Source organism: Entelurus aequoreus, linkage group LG01, assembly GCF_033978785.1.
Source record: "Entelurus aequoreus isolate RoL-2023_Sb linkage group LG01, RoL_Eaeq_v1.1, whole genome shotgun sequence".
NCBI lineage: Eukaryota > Metazoa > Chordata > Actinopteri > Syngnathiformes > Syngnathidae > Entelurus > Entelurus aequoreus.
Genome location: NC_084731.1, coordinates 59,104,340 through 59,132,311, shown reverse-complemented (window position 1 = coordinate 59,132,311; position 27,972 = coordinate 59,104,340). Strand labels below are relative to the sequence as shown.

At 38.4% G+C, this 27,972-nt stretch overlaps 1 protein-coding gene across 8 annotated transcripts in view; it reads left to right on the top strand.

Moving 5' to 3' along the window:
* Positions 1 to 27,972, top strand: part of LOC133655071 (engulfment and cell motility protein 2) — a 164,193-nt gene that overhangs the window by 50,046 nt on the left and 86,175 nt on the right. For all 8 annotated transcript variants that reach the window (XM_062054994.1, XM_062054987.1, XM_062055000.1 and 5 more), the window contains one exon: positions 22,132 to 22,301. In XM_062054994.1, the coding sequence (XP_061910978.1) occupies positions 22,132 to 22,301 (170 nt within the window). The remainder of the gene's footprint in view (positions 1 to 22,131; positions 22,302 to 27,972) is intronic.

The following is a 27,972-nucleotide window of genomic DNA, read 5'->3' as shown; positions in this document are numbered from 1 at the left end:
TTAGTACTGAAGTTTTGCCAGAGTCTGTGTTTAGACGGATGTCATTTATAACTTTAAGAAGGGCCGTCTCTGTGGTATGAAGAGGTCGAAATCCTGACTGGAAGTTGTTGTGGCAGCCAGTAGAAGCCAAGAAGTGATTTAGTTGTTGGACAACTTTCTCAATTATTTTACTTATGAATGGTAGATTTGAAATTGGTCTGTAGTTGTTGATAACAGAGGCATCTAGGCTCTGCTTTTTTAGAAGAGGTTTAATGACTGCAGTTTTGAAAGCCTTTGGGAAATTGCCCGATTGAATAGAATTATTAACTATTTGCAATACGTCTGTTGATAGGCAGTCAAAAACATTCTTAAAGAAGTTGGTAGGTAAAACATCAAGGCAGCAGGTGGATGACTTTAGAGCTGTCACCGTTTCCACTAGAGTTTTAGAGTCTATGGCATTAAAGCTTGCCATCATTGCTGTGTTACTTTTGCCTAAATGGGTTGGTGATCCAACTTTTTTACTTGAGATATTGATGGCGCGTCTGATGCCTTCAGACGGTTGGTAGAGCGGCCGTGTCAGCAACTTGAGGGTTGCAGGTTCGATCCCCGCTTCCGCCATCCTAGTCACTGCCGTTGTGTCCTTGGGCAAGACACTTTACCCACCTGCTCCCAGTGCCACCCACACTAGTTTAAATGTAACTTAGATATTGGGTTTCACAATGTAAAGCGCTTTGAGTCACTTGAGAAAAAGCGCTATATAAATGTAATTCAATTCAATTCAATTCAATTATCAGTATAAAAAATGCAAACTCATTGCAGTGTTTCCCATAAACTGCCAAGATACCTGTGGCGGTGGGGGCGTGGCTATGGGCGTGGTCACCATGACATCATCGAGTAATTTGCATAATTTACTACAATGATTTGATTTTCTCTAAAAAGGCTAAAAAAAATGTATACTTACTAATTAATAATAACAGTTTTGTTTTAAATGTCCATCCATCCATCCATTTTACAATATAATTACAACACTTTATGTACATATTTATATACAGATTTGAACAATAAGTTATTCACTGAAATATATTTATTAATTGTGGTTCTTACAAAAAATATATCTTATAAAATATAAAAGCTAAAATGTCTCAAAGCTCTGCCCCTTTCATTAGTGGATACTAAATAATTTAACTTTAGCCTACTACTACAACCATATTATTTACCAGCAACATAAAGTGAAACAGAGGCAGAGGTGTCCTGCCACAGTCAGTAACAAATAAACAGAAAACAGTAGTGGTGGTAGATAGACACAGAGCTTAATCCAGTGGTTCTCAAACTTTTTTTGTCATCCCCCACTTTGGACAAGGGGGAGTTTTCAAGCCCCACCTGCCCCCATCGCCCCAACAGAACGCTAATGCCAAGCTTAACATTTTCTAATTTATTGAACATCAAGTAACATCAAGTTGTATACATTCAAACTCAATAACATAAAATAACATCATGTTCAATAATAAATAAAATAACTGTGCAGCTGTGGTATAACTTGCATCAAGTTCAATAATAAATAAAACAAAAGTGTTATAACTTGCATCAAGTTCAATAATAAATCAAAAAAAGTGTTATAACTTGCATCAAGTTCAATAATAAATCAAATAATAGTGTTATAACTTGCATCAAGTTCAATAATATATAAAAAAAAGTGTTATAACTTGCATCAAGTTCAATAATAAATAAAAAAAAGTGTTATAACTTGCATCAAGTTCAATAATAAATCAAATAAGTGTTATAACTTGCATCAAGTTCAATAATAAATCAAATAAAAGTGTTATAACTTGCATCAAGTTCAATAATAAATCAAATAAAAGTGTTATAACTTGCATCAAGTTCAATAACAAATCAAATAAAAGTGTTATAACTTGCATCAAGTTCAATAACAAATCAAATAAAAGTGTTATAACTTGCATCAAGTTCAATAATAAATCAAATAAAAGTGTTATAAATTGCATCAAGTTCAATAATAAATCAAATAAAAGTGTTATAACTTGCATCAAGTTCAATAATAAATCAAAATAAAAGTGCCACTTTGCAATCTTCGCAAAAAAAAAAGGAGGAGCTAATGCATTTGGCAAGACAGGGCAAGTGAACATGAGTTTTACAGTACTCCAGCATTAGTGGCTGCAATGAGCCTGTTTTGCACTGCACAGCTTTTCAAATCGGGGTTGCAGGCTTGACACTGCCACTGTTAAAACCTCATGTTAGGGGCTGAGCTGCCTTGACGCGAGTGCTTCCCGGTGAATGACACAGTGTGTCCAATGCGCATTTGGCACAACCCTCTTTATTAGAGCCTGCAGCCCGTTTCTTGACTTTGCCATGGTCTGTGCGCCATCAGAGCAAAAGCCCACACAGTTTTCCCATTTAAGGTTGTGTTCTTTGAGGAAACTCTCCCATTATATTGAACAGCTCATCAGCATTGGCTCTATTTTTTATGTATTTGCAAAAACGCAAATCCTCGCACAGTGACTCGCCGTTCTCAAAGCTTCCGCTTAGCCCCGCCCCCATTAGTTACTGTTGCTATGTCTGTCAAACTTTCGCTCCTACCTAGAAATTTAAAGCCTACAGGAAAAATAAGTAATTTACATTTATTTATATAGCGGATTTCACAGACAGAATCACAAAGTGATTTACAGTGTGTATAGAAAATGAAAGCATAGTAAAAAAAAAAATCTAAGAATATAATTGAAAAAAAAAAAAAAAAATTAAAGTGGAATTTCCTCCCGTTCCTCGCGCCCCACCTGTCATGTCTCTATTCCCCACCAGTGGGGCGCGCCCCACACTTTGAGAAACGCTGGCTTAAAGGCCTACTGAAATGATTTTTATTTATTTAAACGGGGATAGCAGGTCTATTCTATGTGTCATACTTGATCATTTCGCGATATTGCCATATTTTTGCTGAAAGGATTTAGTATAGAACAACGACGATAAAGATCGCAACTTTTGGTATCTGATAAAAAAAGGCTTGCCCCTACCGGAAGTAGCGTGACGTAGTCAATTGAACATATACGCAAAGTTCCCTATTGTTTACAATGATGGCCGCATGAAGTGAGAGAGATTCGGACCGAGAAAGCGACAATTTCCCCATTAATTTGAGCGAGGATGAAAGATTTGTGGATGAGTAAAGTGCAAGTGAAGGACTAGTGGGGAGTTGAAGCTATTCAGATAGGGAAGATGCTGTGAGAGCCGGGGGTGACCTGATATTCAGCTGGGAATGACTACAACAGTAAATAAACACAAGACATATATATACTCTATTAGCCACAACACAACCAGGCTTATATTTAATATGCCACAAATTAATCCTGCATAAAAACACCTACGTGTTTGTTATGCTAGCTCCCAGCTCCTCTGCTAGCTCCTAGCTCCATAGAACGCGCCAATACAATTCAAACACCTGATCAACACACACAATCACTCAGCCCAAAAGACCGTTCACCTAACCCAAGGTTCATAAAGCTTATATAAGCTTATATATTTTTAAAAAGTTACGCACGTGACGCGCACATACGGTCAAGCTATCAAATGTTTAGCAGCCAAGGCTGCATACTCACGGTACCTGATATTCAGCTGGGAATGACTACAACAGTAAATAAACACAAGACATATATATACTCTAATAGCCACAACACAACCAGGCTTATATTTAATATGCCACAAATTAATCCTGCATAAAAACACCTACGTGTTTGTTATGCTAGCTCCTAGCTCCTCTGCTAGCTCCTAGCTCCATAGAACACGCCAATACAATTCAAACACCTGATCAACACACACAATCACTCAGCCCAAAAGACAGTTCACCTAACCCAATGTTCATAAAGCTTATATATTTTTTAAAAGTTACGTACGTGACGTGCACATACGGTCAAGCTATCAAATGTTTAGCAGCCAAGGCTGCATACTCACAGTACCTGGTATTCAGCTGGGAATGACTAAAACAGTAAATAAACACAAGACATATATTTACTCTATTAGCCACTACACAACCAGGCTTATATTTAATATGACACAAATTAATCCTGCATAAAAACACCTATGTCTTTGTTATGCTAACTCCTAGCTCCTATGCTAGCTCCTAGCTCCATAGAACACGCGAATACAATTCAAACACCTGATCAACACACACAATCACTCAGCCCAAAAGACCGTTCACCTAACCCAAGGTTCATAAAGCTTATATATTTAAAAAAAGTTACGTACATACGCAAAAAAAAAGTTGCGCACATACGGTCAAGCGATCAAATGTTTAGAAGCCAAAGCTGCATACTCACGGTAGCACGTCTGCGTCTTTGTCATCCAAATCAAAGTAATCCTGGTAAGAGTCTGTGTTGTCCCAGTTCTCTACAGGCGTCTGTGTATCGAAGTCAAAAGTCCTCCTGGTTAGAGTCTCTGTTATCCGAGTTCTTCCATCTTGACTGCATCTTTCGGGAATGTAAACAAAGACTGTTGTTGCTGACTTTGTTCGAAAAATACGTCCGTTTCGCACCGACAACTTTCTTCTTTGCTTGCTCAGCTTCTTTCTCCATAATGCAATGAACATAATTGCAACAGATTCACGAACACAGATGTCCAGAATACTGTGGAATTATGAAATGAAAACAGAGCTTTTTGTATTGTATTCAATGGGGAAGGCATACCTCTGTTCCCCGGGCTACGTCACGCGCATACGTCATCCTCAGAGGCGTTTCGAACCGGAAGTTTAGCGGCAAATTTAAAATGTCACTTTATAAGTTAACCCGGCCGTATTGGCATGTGTTATAATGTTAAGTTTTCATCATTGATATATAAACTATCAGACTGCGTGGTCGGTAGTAGTGGGTTTCAGTAGGCCTTTAATCAAATATCTGATCCACTGAACAAAGAGCTCCAAAAATCTTGAACTTTAGACTGCCATCAGTTTTACTCCCTACACTTAACCATGTGTTTCCTACTGCCTGCAGACTTTGCACCCTTTGTTATATACACATGCTGTGTTTCTAATATAAATACATTTAATAAAGTCAAATACAAATAAGGCAACAAGAGAAGTATCCTACACTTCTCTTTTGTAAAGTAAATCTGAACAGCCGATCTGGGCATCTACATTAACTATATGATTTGCCTGAGAAGCTGGAGAGGACAAAAAAAAAATATATATTTTTTTTTAATTTTTTAAAATTTAAATATTTTTTTTTTAAATTTTTTTTTTTAATTCGTGGCGGACGTAATTCTTTCGTGGCGGCCCGCCACAAATAAATGAATGTGTGGGAAACACTGCATTGCATTTCTGCGTGGAATGGAGTTCGGCTGGTATTTGTGTTGGGGGTTTGGTCTGTCTGTCAACGGTTGCGAATAGGGTTTTGGCCTTATTTGTGTTGCTGTTTATTAGTCAGTTAGTCAGTCCAACTAGTCTCTTAGGATATTTTAGTCAGTCAAACTAGTCTCTAAGGATATTTTAGTCAGTCTAACTAGTTTCTAAGGATATTTTAGTCAACTAAATGGTCTCTAAGAAGTCTATAGTCCGTCCAACTAGTCTCTAAAGAATATTTTGTCAGTCCAACTAGTCTCTTAGGAGGTTTTAGTCAGTCCAACTAGTCTCTAAGTAGTCTTTAGTCAGTCAAACCAGACTGTAAGGATATTTTAGTCAGTCCAATCAGTCTCTAGGTAATCTTTACTCAGTCCAACCAGTCTCTAAGGATATTTTAGTCAGTCCAACTAGTCTCTAAAGTATATTTAGTCAGTCCAAGTAGTCTCTAAGTAGTCTATAATCAGTCCAACCAGTCTCTAAGGATATTTGAGTCTTTAGTCAGTCCAACTAGTATCTTAGGATATTTTAGTCAGTCTAACTAGTCTCTAAGGATATTTTGGTCAACTAACTGGTCTCTAAGAAGTCCATAGTCAGTCCAACTAGTCTCTAAATCAGGGGTCACCAACCTTTTTGAAACCAAGGGCTACTTCTTGGGTACTGATTAATGCGAAGGGCTACCAGTTAGATACACACTTAAATAAATTGCCAGAAGTAGCCAATTTGCTCAATTTACCTTTAACTCTGTTATTATTAATAATTAATTATATTTATCTTTGTGGAAACACTGATCATCTTAATGATTTCTCACAATAAATATATATAGAAACAGATAAATATCAATATGCAACACTTTATTTTTATATTTTCTCTAAGTGCACATTTTTCAAATTGAACATTTTCAAATGATCACTTCTAAGACAGTCTTGTGAAATCACAATATCCCATTTTAACTAGCTAGCCACTAACATTTTTTAACAAATCATGAATTACTTTGTACCATGTTTGTACAAATAATAACTAATGTAAAATACAAAAGTAAACTCTCAAATTTTTAAATCATGTCACACTTTGAACTGGACACCAAATCTGTTATCTGTTTCTTTGTCAGTTAGTGGGAAGCCTGGCATTGCATGCTGTTAACTAGTGTGTTGTACTCTGGTGTGTAACTTGACACTGCAACTCTGAGTGAGTCTTGCAGATGTGCATCAGTGAGGCGTGTTCTGTGTTTGTTCTTGATGAAGTTCATGTCAGAAAAGGCTGATTCACAAAGATAAGATTTTTCCTCATTGTTTGCGGAACCTGCTTAATCTTTTGGACATATTTTCACAGCAATCTGGCCTTAAGCTTAATTATGATAAATGTAAAATGTTAAGGATCGGAAATCTAAAGGGAACGTCCTTTCGAATGGAATGCAAAGTGCCTGTTTTGTGGACAGATGGACCAGTTAACATACTTGGTGTTGTTGTCCCAGAAAATCTGGAAGATCTAGGCTCAGTAAATTATGATAATCGACTAAGAAAGCTGGACAAAATTATGCAATTATGGAAAGGGAAATCCCTAACCTTGTATGGTAAAATGTCTATTGCCAACTCGTTAATTATTCCTCAATTTATTTATATGTTTTTGTCATTACCAGCTCCATCACAAAACTTTTTTAAGATTTATGAGCAGAGGGTCTTCGATTTTGTCTGGAACGGCAAACCAGAAAAGATTAAAAGAAAGGTTTTGTACAAAGAGTATGAATATGGGGGCCTGAAACTTCTCAACCTTGAAGCTATGTGTCTGTCTTTAAAAGCATCAATTGTTCCAAAGATGTATTTAAACATTGAGTGGTACACAAATGTCCTGTTGGACAAAAAACATGTACTGTATCAAAATAAATTGTATCCTTTTTTACAAGTGATCCCCTCCCAGAGAGTCTGCTGGGAAACATGGCGGTGTTCATAAAGGAAACAATCCACTCATAGTGGTGTTTTCAATTTTAGTTGCCAGAAAAAAGAGACAATATTTTGTAGCAGTTAATATGGATGAACTCTAATATTGTAATAGATGGAAAGCCTTTCTTTTGGAAAAATATGTTTGAAAGAGGAACCATTTTTGTCAATGATATTATCAATGAGAATGGTAAAATTATGAAGTATGATGAATTTAGAGCTATGTATGGTGATGCTTGCTCAAGCTTTTCATTTTATCAACTAACTGGAGTAATTGGGAAAAGATGGAAACAAATAATTAATTATGGAACTACTAAATTATTAGTTTGTAAACCACTAATAAGAAATTCTAGTTGGCAAAAAGGAACTAAAATAAATAGAAAAAGATATAATTTGTATTTAATAAAGAAATCTTTGAAGGCTGCCTCATACAACACAAATGGAAAATGGGAGGACTTTTTTGACTGCCCGTTGCCATGGGATGCCATATTCAAACTAATCTATAAAACCACTATCGATGTGCAAAATCGTTATTTTCAAATTAAAATTATTTATAACTTCTTACCCACAGGGAAAATGTTAAAATTATGGAATATGACAGAGTCAGATGATTGCCGATTTTGTTGTCAGGAGCCTGAATCCACCCTGCATGTGTTTTGGTATTGTCATATTGTGTCTTTGTTTTGGGTGGAAGTTGAAAAAATGTGTTTAAGGATTGGTTTGTTTATGAAGCTTAATGTGGTTTCTGTTATTTTAGGAGAGTTCATTGACAATCATGATTTAGTCAATTTAATTATAGTACTCGGTAAAATGTTTATTTTTTAGGCCAAAAACAGATATTCACTTAGTATTACTTTCTTTAAAACATTTATTCAGTATTTTCTAACTTTAGAAAGTTACATGGTTGAAAACGATAATGATGCCAAAAAACATAAAAAAAAAGATGAGAAGTCCTCAAAGGCTTATTTTGAAAGTATAATTATGTTTATAGATTATATGATATCTGTTGTTGTGTTCCCTAATTTGAGTGACCTGGACATAATCTGGACTGTACATAAATGCTTATTTTGAAAATGTAATTTTGTTTATAAATTATATGCTATCTGTTGTGTTCCCTAATTTTTTTCTGTGTACATGAATGAAGGTGTGTGTTGCTGAGTCCGACTTGGACATTATCTGGACTGGGCCTGGTTTAAAAAACCCTTTAAACAAATCTAATTTCATTGACAACCTGGTCTGTTGAAGATAAGGCCCTTTTTTTAAAAATAAAATAAAATAAGATAAATAAATAAAAAACATTTTCTTGGATAAAAAAGAAAGTAAAACAATATAAAAATAATTACATAAAAAATAGTAATTAATGAAAATGTTAGTGGACCAGCAGCCTATACAATCATGTGTGCTTCAGGGACTGTGTCTCTTGCAGATGTGTTGTCTATGTTGTGGGAACCAGCATATTTGTAGCAGAAAGAAATAACCCCTTTTGTGTGAGTGGGTGTGGATGAGTGTGCATGGGGGAGGTTTTTTGGGTTGATGCAGTGATTGAAAGTGTATCTTGTGTTTTTTCTATGTAGATTTAATTTAAAAAAAAAAATATATATATATATATATATTTTTTTAATGTATTTATTTATTTTTTTTTAGAACAGGCCCGCGGGCGACTCATCTGGTCCGTACGGGCGACCTGGTGCCCGCGGGCACCGCGTTGGTGACCCCTGCTCTAAATAATATTTTGTCAGTCCAACTAGTCTCTATGTAGTCTTTAGTCAGTCCAACTAGTCTAAATAATATTTATTCAATCCAACTAAAATCTGTCGTTTGTAGTCAGTCCAACTAGTCTCTTAGGATATTTTAGTCAGTCTAACTAGTGTCTTTGATTGATTGATTGAGACTTTTATTAGTAGGTTGCACAGTGAAGTACATATTCCGTACAATTGACGGTATAGCTCGGTTGGTAGAGCGGCCGTGCCAGCAACTTGAGGGTTGCAGGTTCAATCCCCGCTTCCGCCATCCTAGTCACTGCCGTTGTGTCCTTGGGCAAGACACTTTACCCACCTGCTCCCAGTGCCACCCACACTGGTTTAAATGTAACTTAGATATTGGGTTTCACAATGTAAAGCGCTTTGAGTCACTTGAGAAAAAGCGCTATATAAATGTAATTCACTTCACTTCACTTCACCACTAAATGGTAACACCCGAATAAGTTTTTCAAGTTGTTTAAGTCGGGGTCCACTTAAATTGATTCATGATACAGATATATACTATCATATATACTATCATCATAATACAGTCATCACACAAGATAATCACATTGAATTATTTACATTATTTACAATCAGAGGTGTGTGTGTGTGTGGGGGGGGGGGGGATATGGACATCAAGTAGTGGACATAGAGAGAGAGAGAGAGAGAGAGAGAGAGAGAGAGAGAGAGAGAGAGATCAGAAGGCATAAGAAAAAGTATCTGCATTTGATTGTTTATATTTCATTATTAGCAATTGATTATTAGCAATCCGGGGAGGGTGTTAGTTTAGGGTTGTAGCTGCCTGGAGGTGAACTTTTATTGCGGTTTTGAAGGAGGATAGAGATGCCCTTTCTTTTATACCTGTTGGGAGCGCATTCCACATTGATGTGGCATAGAAAGAGAATGAGTTAAGACCTTTGTTAGTTCGGAATCTGGGTTTAACGTGGTTAGTGGAGCTCCCCCTGGTGTTGTGGTTATGGCGGTCATTTACGTTAAGGAAGTAGTTTGACATGTACTTCGGTATCAGGGAGGTGTAGTGGATTTTATAGACTAGGCTCAGTGCAAGTTGTTTTACTCTGTCCTCCACCTTGAGCCAGCCCACTTTAGAGAAGTGGGTAGGAGTGAGGTGGGATCTGGGGTGGAGGTCTAGAACTAACCTGACTAGCTTGTTCTGAGATGTTTGGAGTTTAGATTTGAGGGTTTTGGAGGTGCTAGGGTACCAGGAGGTGCATGCATAATCGAAAAAGGGTTGAACGAGAGTTCCCGCCAGAATCCTCAAGGTGCTTTTGTTGACCAGAGAGGAGATTCTGTAGAGAAATCTCATTCATTGGTTAACCTTTCTGATTACCTTGGTTGCCATTTTATCACAGGAAAGGTTAGCCTCTAGAATGGAACCTAGGTAGGTGACCTCATCTTTCCTGGTGATAACAATGTCACCCACTTTTATAGTGAAGTCATTGACTTTCTTAAGGTTGATGTGGGACCCAAACAGGATGGATTCCGTTTTACCCAAGTGTATGGATAGCTTGTTGTCAGCGAGCCAGGTGCAAGTTCTACACAGCTCAGCACTGAGGATTTTCTCCACCTGTGACTTGTCCTTGTCTGATACCAGCAGGGCAGAGTCATCCGCAAACAAAAACAATTCACAGTCGCATGCCGATGTCATGTCATTTATGTATATTAGGAACAGTAAAGGTCCCAATATACTGCCTTGGGGGACTCCACAGCTCACCGAGAGGGGGGGGGGGGACACGGTGCCGTTCACCTCTACCACCTGCTCCCTCCCCTCCAAGTAAGATTGCATCCAGCTCCATGAGGTTTTGTTAAATCCGATTGCTCTGAGCTTATCCAACAGTATAGCGTGGTTAACAGTGTCAAAGGCCTTCTGAAGGTCCAGCATGACCATGCCGCAGTATTTGCCCGCGTCCACCTCATGTTTGATGTGGTCGGTCAGATAGAGAAGGCATGTGTCAGTGGAGTGGTTAGTTCTGAAGCCGGATTGGAATTTGTACATGAGTTTATTAGTGGCAAGGTAACTATCGACCTGTTCATAAACTATTTTCTCCATTACTTTCGAAATGGAACTGAGAATAGAAACAGGTCGGTAGTTGCCAGGTTCCAATTTGCTTCCTTTTTTAAAGAGGGGAGTTACTCTTACTATCTTAAAATCTTTTGGTACTTGGCCTTGTGTAATTGATAGGTTTATTATGTGCGTGATGATCGGGGCAATGATGGAGGCAGAGTCTCTGAGGAATCTGGAGGGAATATTATCAAGGCCGGTGGCCTTGTTAGGGTGGAGCGCGCTCAATTTTTTAAACACCTCATCAGCTGTGACCATTTCTAATTTGAAATCATCGTTGGATACTCCTAGCTTTCTGTAGAAGGCTTTAATGTGTTCTACACCAAAGCGACCAGAGTGGTGGGACAGCTTGTTGACAAGAGTTGCGGCTATGCTGGTGAAAAAGATGTTAAGTCTGCTAGCTACCTCCATTTTGTCTGTAATGAGGGAGTCACCCTCCTTGATGCTGATGTTGGTGAGTCTGGTTTTAAGTTTCTGGCTGCAACCAGGAAGCTGGTTGTTGAGAATTTTCCAGAGCTCACGTGGCTTTTTTGTGTTTTCCTCTATTTTGTCGTTAATGTAATTTTTTTTAAGGATTTAGTCAGGTTGGTTGACGTATTTCTTAATTTATTGCATTGCTTTTTGAGAGTTGAAAGGAGTAATTTGAGGTTGATATTATTGGGTTGTTTATCTACTTCTGTTTTACATTTTTGGTATTCAGAGTATTTTCTGTCTCTGTCTTTTATGGCAGCTAATAGGTCCGGATTCATCCATGGTTCTGAGCGGGCTTTGATCCTGACTGTTTTCACGGGAGCCATGTCATTTAGTATCTTTAGGAACGCCGTTTTGAAGCGATCCCAAGCAACATCGACCAGGTTGCTCGCGAGCACAGGGGACCAGTCCCACTCATCTAATTTTAAATTGAAATTGTCATTGGAGTATTTTTTGAGGGATCTGGATTGGGCTGTTATGTGGCCATTGGCTTTGGGTTTAGCTATTTTGCGGGTGCAGAAGGTTAGATAGTGGTCGCTAAGACCACAGATCATGACCCCACTATTTTTTATTTTAGGCCGGTCTGAAGTGAGAATGAGATCTATGGTTGATTGGGTGGAATCACACACCCTTGTAGGTAGCGCTATTAGCTGGGAAAGACCGTGCAGATTACAAAACTTGCTGTAGGATCTGAAGACAGGCTCATCTTTGCGTTGAATATCTGTGTTCAGATGCCCAGTTATAATTTTCTCCACGTTGTCTGTTCCTGCCAAGCACTCTTCCAGAGCCCCGTAGAAGTCACTCTGATTAGGGGGTCTATAAACAGTCCCTATTAGTACCAGCTTAGCGTTTTTAAATTTGATTTCCGCCCACACAGATTCCAGGTCATTGTGGTTAAGATCAGTGTGAGTTATGTATAATATCTTGGTGAATATACATACAAACGCCCCCCCCGTGTTTATTCCGATCCTTTCTGATAACCGAAAAGTTTTCTATTTCTATGGAAATACTTTGATCAAATTTGGTTTCAGAGAAACACAAGATTTTTACCTTCGTGTTGAGGAACATTTCTCTGATTTGGTCGAGTTTGGCTCCAGTGAGGCTGTTCACATTAAGGTGGATGATGTGTAGTCCACTGGAACCAAAAAGAGCATCAGAGTCCGCTGTGTTGTGGTACTGACCAGAAAAGTTGTTGGTTATTATTGCTGTTGGAGAGCAGGAGGAAGATAAGGGAGAGAGAGGAGAGAGAGAGAGAGGCATATTGATCTTCCTCCAGGTGAAGGGGGAGGGGCGGAGTTGGAGAGGGGGAGGCCAGGTAGGGGTGGGCCAGGTCTAGGGATATTTTAGTCAACTAACTGGTCTCTCAGACGTCTATAGTCAGTCCAACTAGTCTCTAAAGAATATTTTGTCAGTCCAACTAGTCTCTTAGGATATTTTAGTCGGTCCAACTAGTCTCTAAGTAGTCTTTAGTCAGTCCAACAAGTCTCTAAGGATATTTTAGTCAGTCCAACTAGTCTCTAAAGTATATTTAGTCAGTCCAACCAGTCTCTAAGGATACTTGAGTCTTTAGTCAGTCAACTAGTCTCTTAGGATATTTTAGTCAGTCTAACTAGTGTCTAGGGATATTTTAGTCAACTAACTGGTCTCTCAGACATCTATAGTCAGTCCAACTAGTCTCTAAAGAATATTTTGTCAGTCCAACTAGTCTCTAAGTAATCTTTAGTCAGTCCAACTAGTCTCTTAGGATATTTTAGTCGGTCCAACTAGTCTCTAAGTAGTCTTTAGTCAGTCCAACCAGTCTCTAAGGATATTTTAGTCAGTCCAACTAGTCTCTAAAGTATATTTAGTCAGTCCAACCAGTCTCTAAGGATATTTGAGTCTTTAGTCAGTCAACTAGTACCTTAGGATATTTTAGTCAGTCTAACTCAGTGGTTCTTAAACTTGTTGAAGGTACCGAACCCCACCAGTTTCATATGCGCATTCACCGAACCCTTCTTTAGTGAACAATAAAATGTTTTTGTTCTTAATTTTATCTTGATTTATAAATATTAACCATGAAATTATGTTATTATATTAAAGAAATACTAATAAAGATATATTTTACAAACAAAGTTACAGGAATGTACTCGTGATCCCATGTTTGCATCTTATTGTGTAACATGTGAATGTTTTAGTGGGAACTAAATGCAATATCTGAAAGGGGTACAAATTATTTCCAAAGCAGGAAGCCCACCCAGACATACAATACTAGTACACAGCTCATGAAAAACAGTATTTTTTGTTATTGTCATTGTAATTGGGCCAAAATATTTATATTAGAAAATAATCTCATGTAAATGATTGCTGTCATTTGATTATAATAATAAAACATTTAACTTGGTATTTAGTCAGGTTTGGGACCGGTGTGCTGCTGGTGTGGCCACAGTGCATGTGCACGTCTAACGTCGCTCACATGTGCTCCACTGAATGCTCAAGGAGTTTTTGCGTTTGCTCACGCATATGGAAAATTAGAGGGAACATTGTTTGGGGGTATCCATAATACGCCGATAGGGAGAAGTTTTTATTTACACGATGGGTCGGGTGTGTCTTGACCTCCGCGGCGGAGGCTCCGCCGAACCCCTGAGGCCAACTCACCGAACCCCTAGGGTTCGATCGAACCCAGGTTAAGAGCCAGTGGTCTAACTAGTCTCTAAGGGTATTTTAGTCAGTCTAACTGGTCTCTAAGAAGTCTATAGTCAGTCCAACTATTCTCTAAAGAATATTTTGTCAGTCCAACTAATCTTTTAGGATATGTTAGTCGGTCCAACTAGTCTCTAAGTAGTCTTTAGTCAGTCAAACCAGTTTGTAAGGATATTTTAGTCAGTCCAACTGGTCTCTAAGGAGTCTTTAGTCAGAAGGGGGAAAAAAAGGGGGAAAAAAACGGTCAGCTATTTTTAAGTTGAAGAAAAAATATAATTAGGTTATATATACATGCGTATATCCTACATAAACAATGTATGAATACATTAACTATCTATATATCTTATAGACCGTATCTCTGTTGCTGCAGCAGCAGAGAGTTTATTCTGTCTTGACACTTTGTATTGATATTTTGTATTACATTCTTCCCTTAAATGATCATGTTTACAGTGATTGTTTTATATGTATTTTTTTATGTATGTCGCTTTGGATAAAAGCGTCTGCCAAATACTTAAACATATATAAAAACCTGAAAGTCTTTATATCAGCTAAAACCACCAATCTGTTTCACTGGATTCAGAATAAAACCAAATGCTGTCTTACCCAACAATGTTAGTATTTGAATATTGTTACTTGAAGATTTATTCCTGGTTACAATTATACTGTTAAGAAAGTATTGTCTTATATTTTGCCTAAAATGAGAATGCATCATAATCAGTGGCGGCTGGTGAATTTTGTTTTAGGTGGGGCTGAAAGTTTGTAAACCAAACCCCTGTAGGGGCGTCATCCTCCCCCAGAAGATTTATTTGTGATTTTCACATACAAATATTGAAGATCTTTGCTCCTTCTCAACTCTGTGGTAATGTTATTTTCATAAAATACAACCAATAGTACATTAATGTTAAATCTTACTTGTGAAAAGTAATCCCCCGATTCCTATTTTCAACAGTCCGCTCATTTGAGTAGGAAAACGCTGAACACCAGCTTTGTTTTCACCTGTCAACTGTCAGTTTAGGCTGCTCGCCGGCTCCTCATCACCACTTCAAAATGCAATTTGCTCGCGTCACAGCAACCAATACTGCGTCTACTTATAAGATGTCTATGGTTATAACATCATTTCAAACGGCAATATGTTGCGTCTACTGCAGTTTGCTACCTTATTCATACTTTTTGTCAAGTGATTTTTTTAAGCAGGGTTGAATGAGGTACCTACACATAACGTTACGTTAGTCAATGTATCACACACAGTAACATAACGTTAGACGGCGGTCAGCAGCACCGCGTATTTTAGCCACCTACAAAAAGACAAACATAGTCAAATAAAGGTCAGTTAAAATGTATACTATATTAAGAATATGTGTACATATTGCATAGGGCCCTGACATCTAAAAAGTACAACTCTGTTCATTGTTATGTTCATGTATTTGTTATGTTTTTCATGTGTACACACACATAAACACACATACAGTATGAGATGAGATCAATGAGATAAGGTAAGAACAGAATAGAAACTGCTGTGGAACTAGTTACAATGCAATATGCCATGGAAATACAATGTTAACACTTTTGTACAAATAAGTACAGTTGCACTTGTTTTTGCAAATGTGTTTATTCTGTAAAGGAATGAGTTAAATGTTTAAAATTGTTTAAACTATTAAAATGACTGGTTAATAGTGCTATTATGAATTGCAATGTCAGTACAATTTTTTTTCCTGCTATTTCAAATGCACTTGTTTTAATAAATAAATACAGCGGTTTAAAAGCATACACAATCTGTGTAAAAATATTAGTCTGTGTTTAAAAGGACTTGAAAGGACTCGAAACTCAAAATGCAGGACTTGTGACTTGACTTGAGACTTTCCAGTCTTGACTTTGGACTTGACTCTGGACTTGCCTGCCTTGACTCGGGACTTGACTCGAGACTTGAGGGCAAAGACTTGAGACTTACTTGTGACTTGCAAAGCAATGACTTGGTCCCACCTCTGCCAAATAGTCTCTAAGTCAGGGGTGTCCAAACTTTTTCCATTGAGGGCCGCACACGGAATAATTAAAGCATGTGGGGGCCATTTTGATATTTTTCATTTTCAAACCATAACAAAATATGTGGATTTTTTTATTTATTTTACCTTTAGGGGTCCCAGGGACCATAAAGGGTCTCAGTCATTAAAATGTTAAAAATAAGTCAAAGTATTGTTATTATTTTTTATTTAACGCTTACAGTAAATCTCTATATCAGCTTCAAGTTGATATAAAGTAAAAAAAAAAAATTTTTCTGTCAAAAACAACTTTGTTTTTTATATTAAAACTGAAATATGCAGTATTTAGTAATTAGAGCCCTAAAAGATCAATAATGCAGGACACCCTTGATTTTAATTCTTTAATATTTTTGAGTAATCACAGTGAAAAGATAAATAAAATACCACTAAATATATTTGGGATCCAAAAGGTGCTCCACTCATAAAGTGATACATTTTTATTAGGTTTTTCTTTTACTTTCAACACTTAAGTTACGAGTTCAACTTCAGATATATCTGTCGATTTTACGTTTGAACTATTATTTTGTTTGTTTTATGCTCTTTTGTCAAAGAAAACTTTGATGTTTTTATATGGCAACTACACAATATATGTAATATTTACCACATAAAACATTTTAAAGGGAAATATATGAAGCAATTGGAGCCTTGAAAATAATTGTGTGTGGGGGAGTGGTATTATTTTTGTTGTTGTTGTTTTTGTCATAAAAAAATACATTACAATCATGCGTGCTTACACACTGTATCTCTGCAGACTGTATTGATATATAATGTAGGAACCAGAAATATTAAAAACAGAAAGAAACAACCCTTTTGTGCGAATGAGTGTGAATGAGTGTAAATGGGGGAGGGAGGTTTTTTTTGGGTTGGTGCACTAATTGTAAGTGTATCTTGTGTTTTTTATGTTGATTTAATAAAAAAATAAAATTCTTGGTGGTTGGGGACCACTGTCTTAGGGTATTTTAGTCAGTCTAACTAGTCTCTAAGTATATTTTAGTCAACTAATTAGTCTCTAAGAAGTCTATAGTCAGTCCAACTAGTCTCTAAGTAATCTTTCGTCAGTCCAACTAGTCTTTAAATAATATTTAGTCAGTCCAACTAGTCTATATGGAGTCTTTAGTCAGTCCAACCAGTCTCTAAGGATGGTGGTGGTAGCGGGGGTGTATATTGTAGCCCAGAAGAGTTAGGCCTGCAAGAGATTCTGGGTATTTGTTCTGTTGTGTTTATGTTGTGTTACGGTGCGGATGTTCTCCCGAAATGTGTTTGTCATTCTTGTTTGGTGTGGGTTCACAGTGTGGCGCATATTTGTAACAGTGTTAAAGTTGTTTATACGGACACCCTCAGTGTGACCTGTATGGTTGTTGATCAAGTATGTCTTGCAGTCACTTACGTGTGTCTGCAGAAGCCGCATACAACATGTGACTGGGCCAGCACGCTGTTTGTATGGTGAAAAAGCGGACGCGACGACAGGTTGTAGAGGACGCTAAAGGCAGTGCCATCACAGCATGCCCTTAATATTGTTGTCCGGGTGAAAATCGGGAGAAATTCAGGAGAATGGTTGCCCCGGGAGATTTTGGGGATTTTTGAAGCTTCTCAGGTGGAATTCTTTCCCATTCTTGCTTTATGTACAGCTTAAGTTGTTCAACAGTCCGGGGTCTACGTTGTGGTATTTTAGGCTTCATAATGCACCACACATTTTCAATGGGAGACAGGTCTAGACTACAGGCAGGCCAGTCTAGTACTCACACTCTTTTACTATGAAGCCACGCTGTTGTAACATGTGACTTGGCATTGTCTTGCTGAAATAAGCAGAGCGTCCATGGTAACGTTGCTTGGATGGCAACATACAGTATGTTGCTCCAAAACCTGTATGTACCTTTCAGCATTAATGGTGCCTTCACAGATGTGTAAGTTACCCATGCCTTGGGCACTAATACACCCCCATACCATCACAGATGCTGGCTTTTCAACTTTGCGCCTATAACAATCCGGATGGTTATTTTCTTCTTTGGTCCGGAGGACACGATGTCCACAGTTTCCAAAAACAATTTGAAATGTGGCCTTGTCAGACCACAGAACACTTTTCGACTTTGCATCATTTCATCTAAGATGACCTCAGGCCCAGCGAGGCCGGCGGCATATCTGGGTGTTGTTGATAAATTGCTTTGGCTTTGCATAGTAGAGTTTTAACTTGCACTTATAGATGTAGCGACCAACTGTAGTTACTGACAGTGGTTTTCTGAAGTGTTCCTGAGCCCATGTGGTGATATCCTTTACACACTGATGTCGCTTTTTGATGCAGTACAGCCTGAGGGATCGAAGGTCACGGGCTTAGCTGCTTATGTGCAGTGATTTCTCCAGATTCTCTGAACCTTTTGATGATATTACGGTCCGTAGATGGTGAAATCCCTAAATTCCTTGCAATAGCTGGTTGAGAAATGTTGTTATTAAACTGTTCAACAATTTGCTCACGCATTTGTTGACAAAGTCTTGACCCTCGCCCCATTCTTGTTTGTGAATGACTGAGCATTTCATGGAAGCTGCTTTTAAGTTAAGTTAAAGTTAAAGTACCAATGATTTATACCCAATCATGGCACCCACCTGTTCCCAATTAGCCTGTTCACCTGTGGGATGTTCCAAATAAGTGTTTGATGAGCATTCCTCAACTTTATCAGTCTTTTTTGCCACTTGTGCCAGCTTTTTTGAAACATGTTGCATACAACAAAATTCCAAATGAGCTAATATTGGCAAAAAATAACGTTTTCCAGTTTGAACGTTAAATATCTTGTCTTTGCAGTCTATTCAATTGAATATATGTTGAAAAGGATTTGCAAATCATTGTATTCTGTTTTTATTTACCCTTTACACAACGTGCCAACTGAAAATTCCTAGTGCCAACACTGATGGAGTATTGGTAGGAAGTAAGGATCATGAATTATTAATTAGTGCATGTAGTGCATCTATAACACACACTTAGGTTGATATACAGACACACAAGTGATATTACACAGATTGAGATACAGGTTTGCAAATAATTGTGCTACAATAATACTTCCATAGACAATTCAGTGCCAATAAGAGTTCAAGACTGACCTTGTATTGGTTTGTTTCATTTGTGTGGTCAAAGGATTCCATTTTTTTTATCAGATTAGTCAAACTTTTGCATTGTAAATGGTAAATGGGTTGTACTTGTATAGCGCTTTTCTACCTTTTTAAGGAACTCAAAGAGCTTTGACACTATTTCCCACATTCACCCATTCACACACTGATGGCGGTAGCTGCCATGCATGGTGCTAACCAGGCCCATCAGGAGCAAGGGTGAAGTGTCTTGCTCAAGGACACAACGGACGTGACTAGGATGGTAGAAGGTGGGGATTGAACCAGTAACCCTCAGATTGCTGGCACGGGCACTCTCCCAACTTCGCCACGTTGGGAGAATTTGGGATAGTTCTGTGATCAATTGCGATTAATCACAGTAAATTACTTAAGTGCATTAATTAAATGTTTTAATTTGTAAAAACATATATTTTTTTGTCTAAAAATGTCATCCAGGATTTTATGTGTTTTTTGAATGCTTTTATCCAAAGTCCCCTCTGGGTGTATTTTGAAGTGGCACTGACTTTTTATTTTGACTTTTTATTGACCTGATCACTGATCGTATCTTTCAGGTTACCAACCGTCACTCCAATAAAGGAGCAAATTTTGGCCAGTCAAAATAAATTAAGATTAATCTTCCTTTATTCGAGATTAATACATTTTTTTGTGATTAATCGCCTGAGTTTCTGGATACATTTGTCCCTAAGTTGTGTAATAGTTGTCTTACAGTGCATCCATAAGGTATTCACAGCTTCACTGCAAAATACAATTCATCCATTTTGTCCTCAAAATTCTACACACGATACTCCATTACAACAACGTGGCAATGTTTTTTATTTTTATTTTGCAAATGTATTAACACTAAAAAATCCTGTGTTCATAAGTATTCACAGCCTTTGCTCAATACGTAGTTGATGCACCTTTGGCAGCAGTTTCAGCCTCAAGTATTTTTGAGCATGATGCCACAAGCTTGGCACACCTATCTTTGGGCACTTTCTCTCATTCCTTTTTGCAGCACCTCTCAAACTCCATCAGCTTGGATGGGAAGCTTGGATGTCTCTGTACATTGCTGTATTCATCTTAGTCTAGTCAGGGAGGTGACCAAGACCATGGTCACTCGGTCCGATCAACAGCCTTCCTCTGTGGAGAGAGGAGAACCTTCCAGAAGGACAATCCACCAATCAGGCCTGTATGGTGGAGTGGCCAGAATGAAGCCATTTATTAGTCAAATTTTTGCCAAAATGCACCTGAAAGACTCTCAGACCATGAGAAACTAAATTCTCTGGTCTGATGAGACAAATATTGAAGTCTTTGGCGTGAAGGTTTGGAGGAAACCAGGCGCCGCTCATCACCAGGCCAATACAATCCCTACAGTGAAGCATGGTGGTGGCAGCATCATGCTGTGGGGATGGTTTTTAGCGGCAGGAACTGGGAGACTAGTCAGGATAAGGAAAGATGAATGCATCCTGGATGAAAACCAACACTTCCCATCCAACCTGATGGAGCTTGAGAGGTGCTGCAAAGAGGAATGGTTGAACGTGCCCAAAGATAGGTGTGCCAAGTGTGTGGCATCGTATTCAAAAATACTTGAGGCAGGAATTTCTGCCAAAGGTGCATCAACAAAGTATTGAACAAAGGCTCTCAATACTTATGTACATGTGATTTTTTTTATTTTTTGTAATACATTTGCAAAAAAAAAAAACTTTTCGCCTTGTCATTATGGGGTATTGTGTGTAGAATTTTGAGGACAAAAATGAATCTATTCCATTGTGGAATAAGGCTGTAAGATAACAAAATGTGGACAAAGTGATGAATACTTTTTAGATGTACTGTAAGTGGTCAATTTATGAAAAATAAAGGGAAAGATGAATGCAGCAATGTACAGACACATCCTGGATGAAAATCTTCCCATCCAAACTGATGGAGCTTGAGAGGTGCTGCAAAGAGGAATGGTTGAAAGTGCCCAAAGATAGGTGTGCCAAGCTTGTGGCATCATATTCAAAAATACTTGAGGCTGGAATTTCTGCCAAAGGTGCATCAACTAAGTATTGAGCAAAGGCTGTCAATACTTATGTACATGGGATTTTTTTTGTCTTTTTATTTTTTGTGATGAATTTGCAAAAAAAAAAAAAAAAAAAAAAATCATGTCGTCATTATGGGGTATTGTGTGTAGAATTCTGAGAACAAAAATGAATGTATTCCATTGTGGAATAAGGCTGTAAGATAACAAAAATGTGGACAAAGTGAATACATTGTAGATGTACTGTAAGTGCTCAATTTATGAAAAATAGAGGGAACGATGAATGCAGCAATGTACAGAGACATCCTGGATGAAAACCTTCCCATCCAACCTAATGGAACTTGAGAGGTGCTGCAAAGAGGAATGAGAGAAAGTGCCCAAAGATAGGTGTGCCAAGCTTGTGGCATTGTGTTCAAAAAGACTTGAGGCTGGAATTGCTGCCAAAGGTGCATCAACTAAGTATTTAGCAAAGGATGTCAATACTTATGTACATGTTTAAAAAAAAAACATTTTTTTAATACATTTGCAAAAATACAACTTTTTACGTTGTCATTATGGGGTATTGAGTGTAGAATTTTGAGGACAAAAATTAATGTATTCCATTGTGGAAGAAGGCTGTGACATAACACAATGTGGTCAAAGTGAATACTCTTAGATGTACTGTAAGTGGTCCAGGTAGAAAAATTATGAGAATAAGATGACGCACATGAAGACAGTTTCACACTCGGTCTCCACTCACTGAAGGTTTCTTCCTGTGGCTTATAGGCTCGTGCTGCTCGTCAGCTGCTGGAGCGAATCCAGTCCCATGGGATTGACGCCCGGCTGGAGGCTCTCAAGGAGCTGGCCAAGCTGTCGGCAGACCCCACGTTTGCTGCGGAGTTCATCAACATGGAGGGCATCGGAACTCTGGCCCGCTTGGTGGAGAGTGGCACACAGTGAGCGCTTTTTCGTCAAATCAAACTTTATTTACGCAATACTTTTTATACACAGGTAACACAAAAGTGCTTTACGCACAAAAAACAAGAAAGGAGAAGAAAACACATACACACAAATTACGTTTCTACGGTATACCGGTATTAGTATAGTACCGCGGTACTAATGAATCATTTTCGGTACTTTACGAGTCTCTGAAATGTACCGGTCGCCCACGCCCTCGCGTCGTCGTCACGTCGCCCTCGCGTCGTCGTCACGTCGCCCTCGCGTCGTCGTCACGTCGTCGTCACGTCGTCGTCACGTCGTCGTCACGTCGTCGTCACGTCGTCGTCACGTCGTCGTTACGTCGTCGTCACGTCGTCGTCGTCACGTCGTCGTCACGTCGTCGTCACGTCGTCGTCACGTCGTCGTCACGTCGTGACATTGCTGGTTTATGAGCAGAGGAGCATGTTCAGCAGTGCACACACACGCGGTACTTACAAGCAGACACAGTGTGTAGACAGAAAAGGGAGAACGGACGCATTTTGGCTTGAAAAGTAAAGATAAAGGTGAAGTTATAACCAGTGTTGGGTTAGTTACTGAAAACCAGTAACTAGTTACAGTTACTAGTTGCTTTATTTCAAAAGTAACTCAGTTACTAACTCAGTTACTTACACCAAAAAGTAATGCGTTACTGTGAAAAGTAACTATTTCTTTATTTTATTTTTTTTAAATGCTCCCATTAATGCCCTTTTAGCCTTCATTTCAGTACTGTTATTGCACTGGAGAATAATACAATCTGTTGATCAACTTGACATGCATTTGCATCACTGAACTCTGCTAAGCAATGTGCTCTACATACAACACACAAAGACAAAGATATGTTTCAAAGGGCCAATTTATTTCAGGACAGAACAAATTGACAAAAATATTTTAAATAGCTGCAACATAACATACATAAGTAACAAACAGCATAATAACAACATAGCTGTAAACCTGGCTTCACCCAAGGAAGGCACACATGACATACACAAAACCTAACCAGGCATTTTTTTTCTCAAGAAATTCGGAAATAAAATCATGTCTTCATGAGATCAACACTGTACTGAAGCCCATAACACTACACATTTCCCCAGTTTTAGTTTAGAGATAAGGAAAGATTGGCCTGGCCCACTAGAATCCCACTTTATGTTTGTGAACTTTATAGTCTATACATTTAGAGTGATGTGATAATCAAAAATCTAGAAGTGTAGAATGAAAGAGTATATAAGATAATTGACAGAGTGTGTACCTTCATTGATTAATGATGAGCGGAGGCAGAGTTTGGAGTGTTTTCTTTAGCTCGCTTTCCATGTTTATGTACTCACTGTCCAGGTACTTGGAACATGTTTTCCGTGCCATTTGCTGTTTGACGCCGGTATCATGCTAATTAGCTGCCTGAAAGCGGGTGACTCCACTGTAGAAATAGCCTGCATGTCTTCTAGCACATACACTACAATGGCTCTATCAATGTTGTCCTGGCTAGCAGTCCCTCCGTTAAAATCCTTAAGTGGAGCTGAAGTGGCATCGGAGTCTGTCTCTCTTTACTGGCTTCGTTGAAGCATGTTGCTTTTGTAGCTGTTTCAGCAGATTTGAATTGCTGTTATGGGCAGTATTCCCGGGCGCGGTCACTGCTGCTGCTCACTGCTCCCCTCACCTCCCAGGGGGTGATCAAGGGCGATGGGTCAAATGCAGAGAATAATTTCACCATGAGTGTGTGACAATCATTGGCACTTTAACTTTAACTTTAAGTAGATAGGATCTTTGATCCTAGACACAACTTACATTTAACTAAAATGTTATTTTCTTTGTGCTCGACAAAAGAAAAGTATTGAGAATGTCTCCATGTTAAGAAACTCGACTTCTGGCTTCGCCATGATGTCTTGTTAGTTGTTATGAGAGTAGCGTGTGTGTGTGTGTGTGGCCCTTTAAGATATGACAGCATGTGAGGTGAGTGACGTCAGTGAGTGAGTGGGCGAGAGAGGTGAGGGAGCGCAACAGTTAGTGCATGCAGGGGCTCTAGCTTGGTGGAAGGCTGCGTGCAAGACACCAATAAAGTCACAAAGTTGCAACAAACCGCCGGCCTCGTCATTCACCCTCGAGTACGGAGCTGTAAAGACCCACTGCCGGGTAAAGTGAAGGTTGTTAGTCCCGAAGTACATTGGCCCTGGAGGAACGTCTCCCCTGCGCTCCTCAACTACGGTCTGGGTGCTCCCCACCCCCTCCCCCGCCGCTTCTTTTCCTTGTGACACAGAAGGACGACACCGCAGCGCTCCAATAAAACACACTCAGATCTTCTCAGTTTCTAGCCGATACTGCGTTATTTTACGTTATTTTTTATGTAGTAACGCATTATGTAGTAACGGTAACTGAGTTACTGAATATACAAAATAACGCGTTAGATTACTAGTTACCGCCAAAACTAACGGCATTACAGTCCCAACACTGAACACTGAAACACCCTCAGGATGAGGTGCTTTAAGACATGGCTAGCTAGCTAGCGGCTAACGTCCATCCGCCGTCGGCAGTGTTTTAGCTACTTCTAAATCACTAATTCTGGCCTCCATGGCGACAAATAAAGTATGTTTCTTACAAGTATCATTATCCCTGCAGGACGAGGAAAAGCTAATCATGCTTCACTACACACCGTAGGAGGATACGATAGCTCACCGGCATCAAAATGTAAACAAACGCCATTGGTGGATTGAGACCCGACATCCACTGTAATGATATCAAGTACAGGCACTTATCTAGATGATACTACTATGATTACATCAATATTTTTTGGCATCACAACATCTTCTTCCGTTTAAAAAAATGTTATATTATGTTTATAAACTCAGGAAATATGTCCCTGGACACATGAGGACTTTGAATATGACCGATGTATGATCCTGTAACTACTTGGTATGGGATCGATACCTAAATGTGTGGTATCATCCAAAACTAATGTAAAGTATCAAACAGGAGTGTATTATAACATGTTAAAAGAGAAAATAAGGATATATTAACAGTAAATGAACAAGTAGATTAATATCTAATTTTCTACCACTTGTCCTTAATAATGTTGACAAAATAATAGAATTTAAATGACACAATATGTTACTGCATACATCAGCAGACTAATTAGGAGCCTTTGTTTGTTTACTTACTACTGAAAGACAAGTTGTCTAGTATGTTCACTATTTTATTTAAGGACTTAACTGCAATAAGAAACATATGTTTAATGTACCCTAAGATTTTTTGTTAAAATAAAGCCAATAATGCCATTTTTTAGTAGTCCCCTTTATTTAGAAAAGTACCGAAAAGTACCGGAATAATTTTAGTACCGGTACCAAAATATTGGTATCGTTACAACACTAATAGAAACACACACGCACTATTGACCATTATAACAAAAACAAAGATGGAGACTAACTAGCCTTTTAAACGCTATCTAAAAATAGTATGAAACATTAAAATATATATGGAAAAATAAAATATAAATTAAACATTAATACAATAATATAAATACAACATTGAGGGAATAATTGTAGTAATAATAGCAATACATAAATAAAAAACTAAGAAAAGTTTAACATGATCAGTAAAAAGCCTGATAAAAAAAATGTGTCTTTACTTAAAAAAAAAAAATTACACAGTCTCAGAAGTCCGGAGGCTCTCTGGCAGGTTGTTCCACAGGGGGTAGGGGGGGGGGGGGAACAGTGGCTGAATGAAGCCTCACCGAGGGTCTTTGTCCTGGTATTTGGTCAGGATGAAAGGCCAGTACCAAAGGACCTTAGGATCCGCCAGGGTTGATACGGTCAAAGCATCTTGGCCTAGGCCAATAACAAATATTGCTCGACAACATATTGACCTACAAATAATTGCAGATGAACAATATTGTTGCCATCATTTTTATTGATCAAATTAACCACTAATGTAATGATGATACATAATAACTAGAAAAGGCAATTGCGTGTGAATGCTCCAATGCTGAAGTTGAACTGAAATGCTGACAGAATGTAGTATGAATGTAAGAATGGTTTGAATGTTGAATAGTTTGAATTTCCAGGAAAACCGGAATTTGGTTTGGAACTTGGGAAAGTGTTAGTTTCAATGTCCAGGATGAGTGGAATGTGTTAATGTTGGAATGGTTTGAATAGGTTTAAAATGTGGGAATTGTTTTGCCCTTTCATTTTGAATGGGGAAAATGTCCCAAAAAACAGAGATTTCTAGGAAATCCGGGAATTTTTTTTACAATTGTTGAAAGGGAGCACACAATTTGTGAACATGCTGAATATTTTGAAGTTGGAACTTTGAAAAATGTCCCATTCTTTTCAATGGGAATTTCATGGAAATGTGGACATTTCGGGAAAACAGGGAATTTTTCCAGTTAAAAAAACAACTTTGTTATTTGTCCTGATTAAGAGGAATGATTTGACGGTGGAACGGTTGAACTGGGTTTAAAAATGTGGAAGGATTAATCGACAGAAAAAAGGGAAAAAAAAGGGTTTGAAAAAACGGGAACTCAGGGGAATTCCTGGAATTCTTTTTTTTACTTAAAAAATGATAGTTTGAATGTCCAGGATGAGTGGAATATGTTGAAGGTGGAATGGTTTGAATCGGTTGAAAAATGTGGACATTGGTGGAAGTTTGAAAAATGTCCCGGAAAACCTCGAATTGTGGGAAATTTGGGAAATGTTGGTATTTGTTAAGGGAAAGCCCGTGATTCCCAAATAGGCTGAACAGTTTGAAGTTGGAACGGTTTGAATCGGATGAAAAATGTGGCGGGCACATCGTGCCAAAATCTGTAGAAGAAGAAGAATAAATAGATGAATTTTGGTGTGGAAAACCAAATGTGTGAATGTTTTGGAGCATTCACACAATAATAATGCAAGTATACCCTTTAAAGGCCTACTGAAATGACATTTTTTTATTTAAACGGGGATAGCAGATCCATTCTATGTGTCATACTTGATCATTTTGCGATATTGCCATATTTTTGCTGAAAGGATTTAGTAGAGAACATCGACGATAAAGTTCGCAACTTTTGGTCGCTGATAAAAAAAAGCCTTGCCTGTACCGGAAGTAGCGTGACGTCGCAGGTTGAAAGGCTCCTCACATTTCCCCATTGTTTTCAATGCAGCGAGAGCGATTCGGACAGAGAAAGCGACGATTTCCCCATTAATTTGAGCCAGGATGAAAGATTCGTGGATGAGAAACGTGAGAGTGAAGGACTAGAGTGCAGTGCAGGATGTATCTTTTTTCGCTCTGACCGTAACTTAGGTACAAGCTGGCTCATTGGATTCCACACTCTCTCCTTTTTCTATTGTGGATCACGGATTTGTATTTTAAACCACCTCGGATACTATATCCTCTTGAAAATGAGAGTCGAGAACGCGAAATGGACATTCACAGTGACTTTTATCTCCACGACAATACATCGGCGAAACACTTTAGCTACGGAGCTAAAGTTATAGCATCGGGCTTAACTGCAAATAGAAACAAAAGAAATAAGCCCCTGACTGGAAGGATAGACAGAAAATCAACAATACTATTAAACACTGGACCTGCAACTACACGGTTAATGCTTTCCAGCCTGGCGAAGCTTAACAATGCTGTTGCTAACGACGCCATTGAAGCTAACTTAGCTACGGGACTTCGACAGAGCTA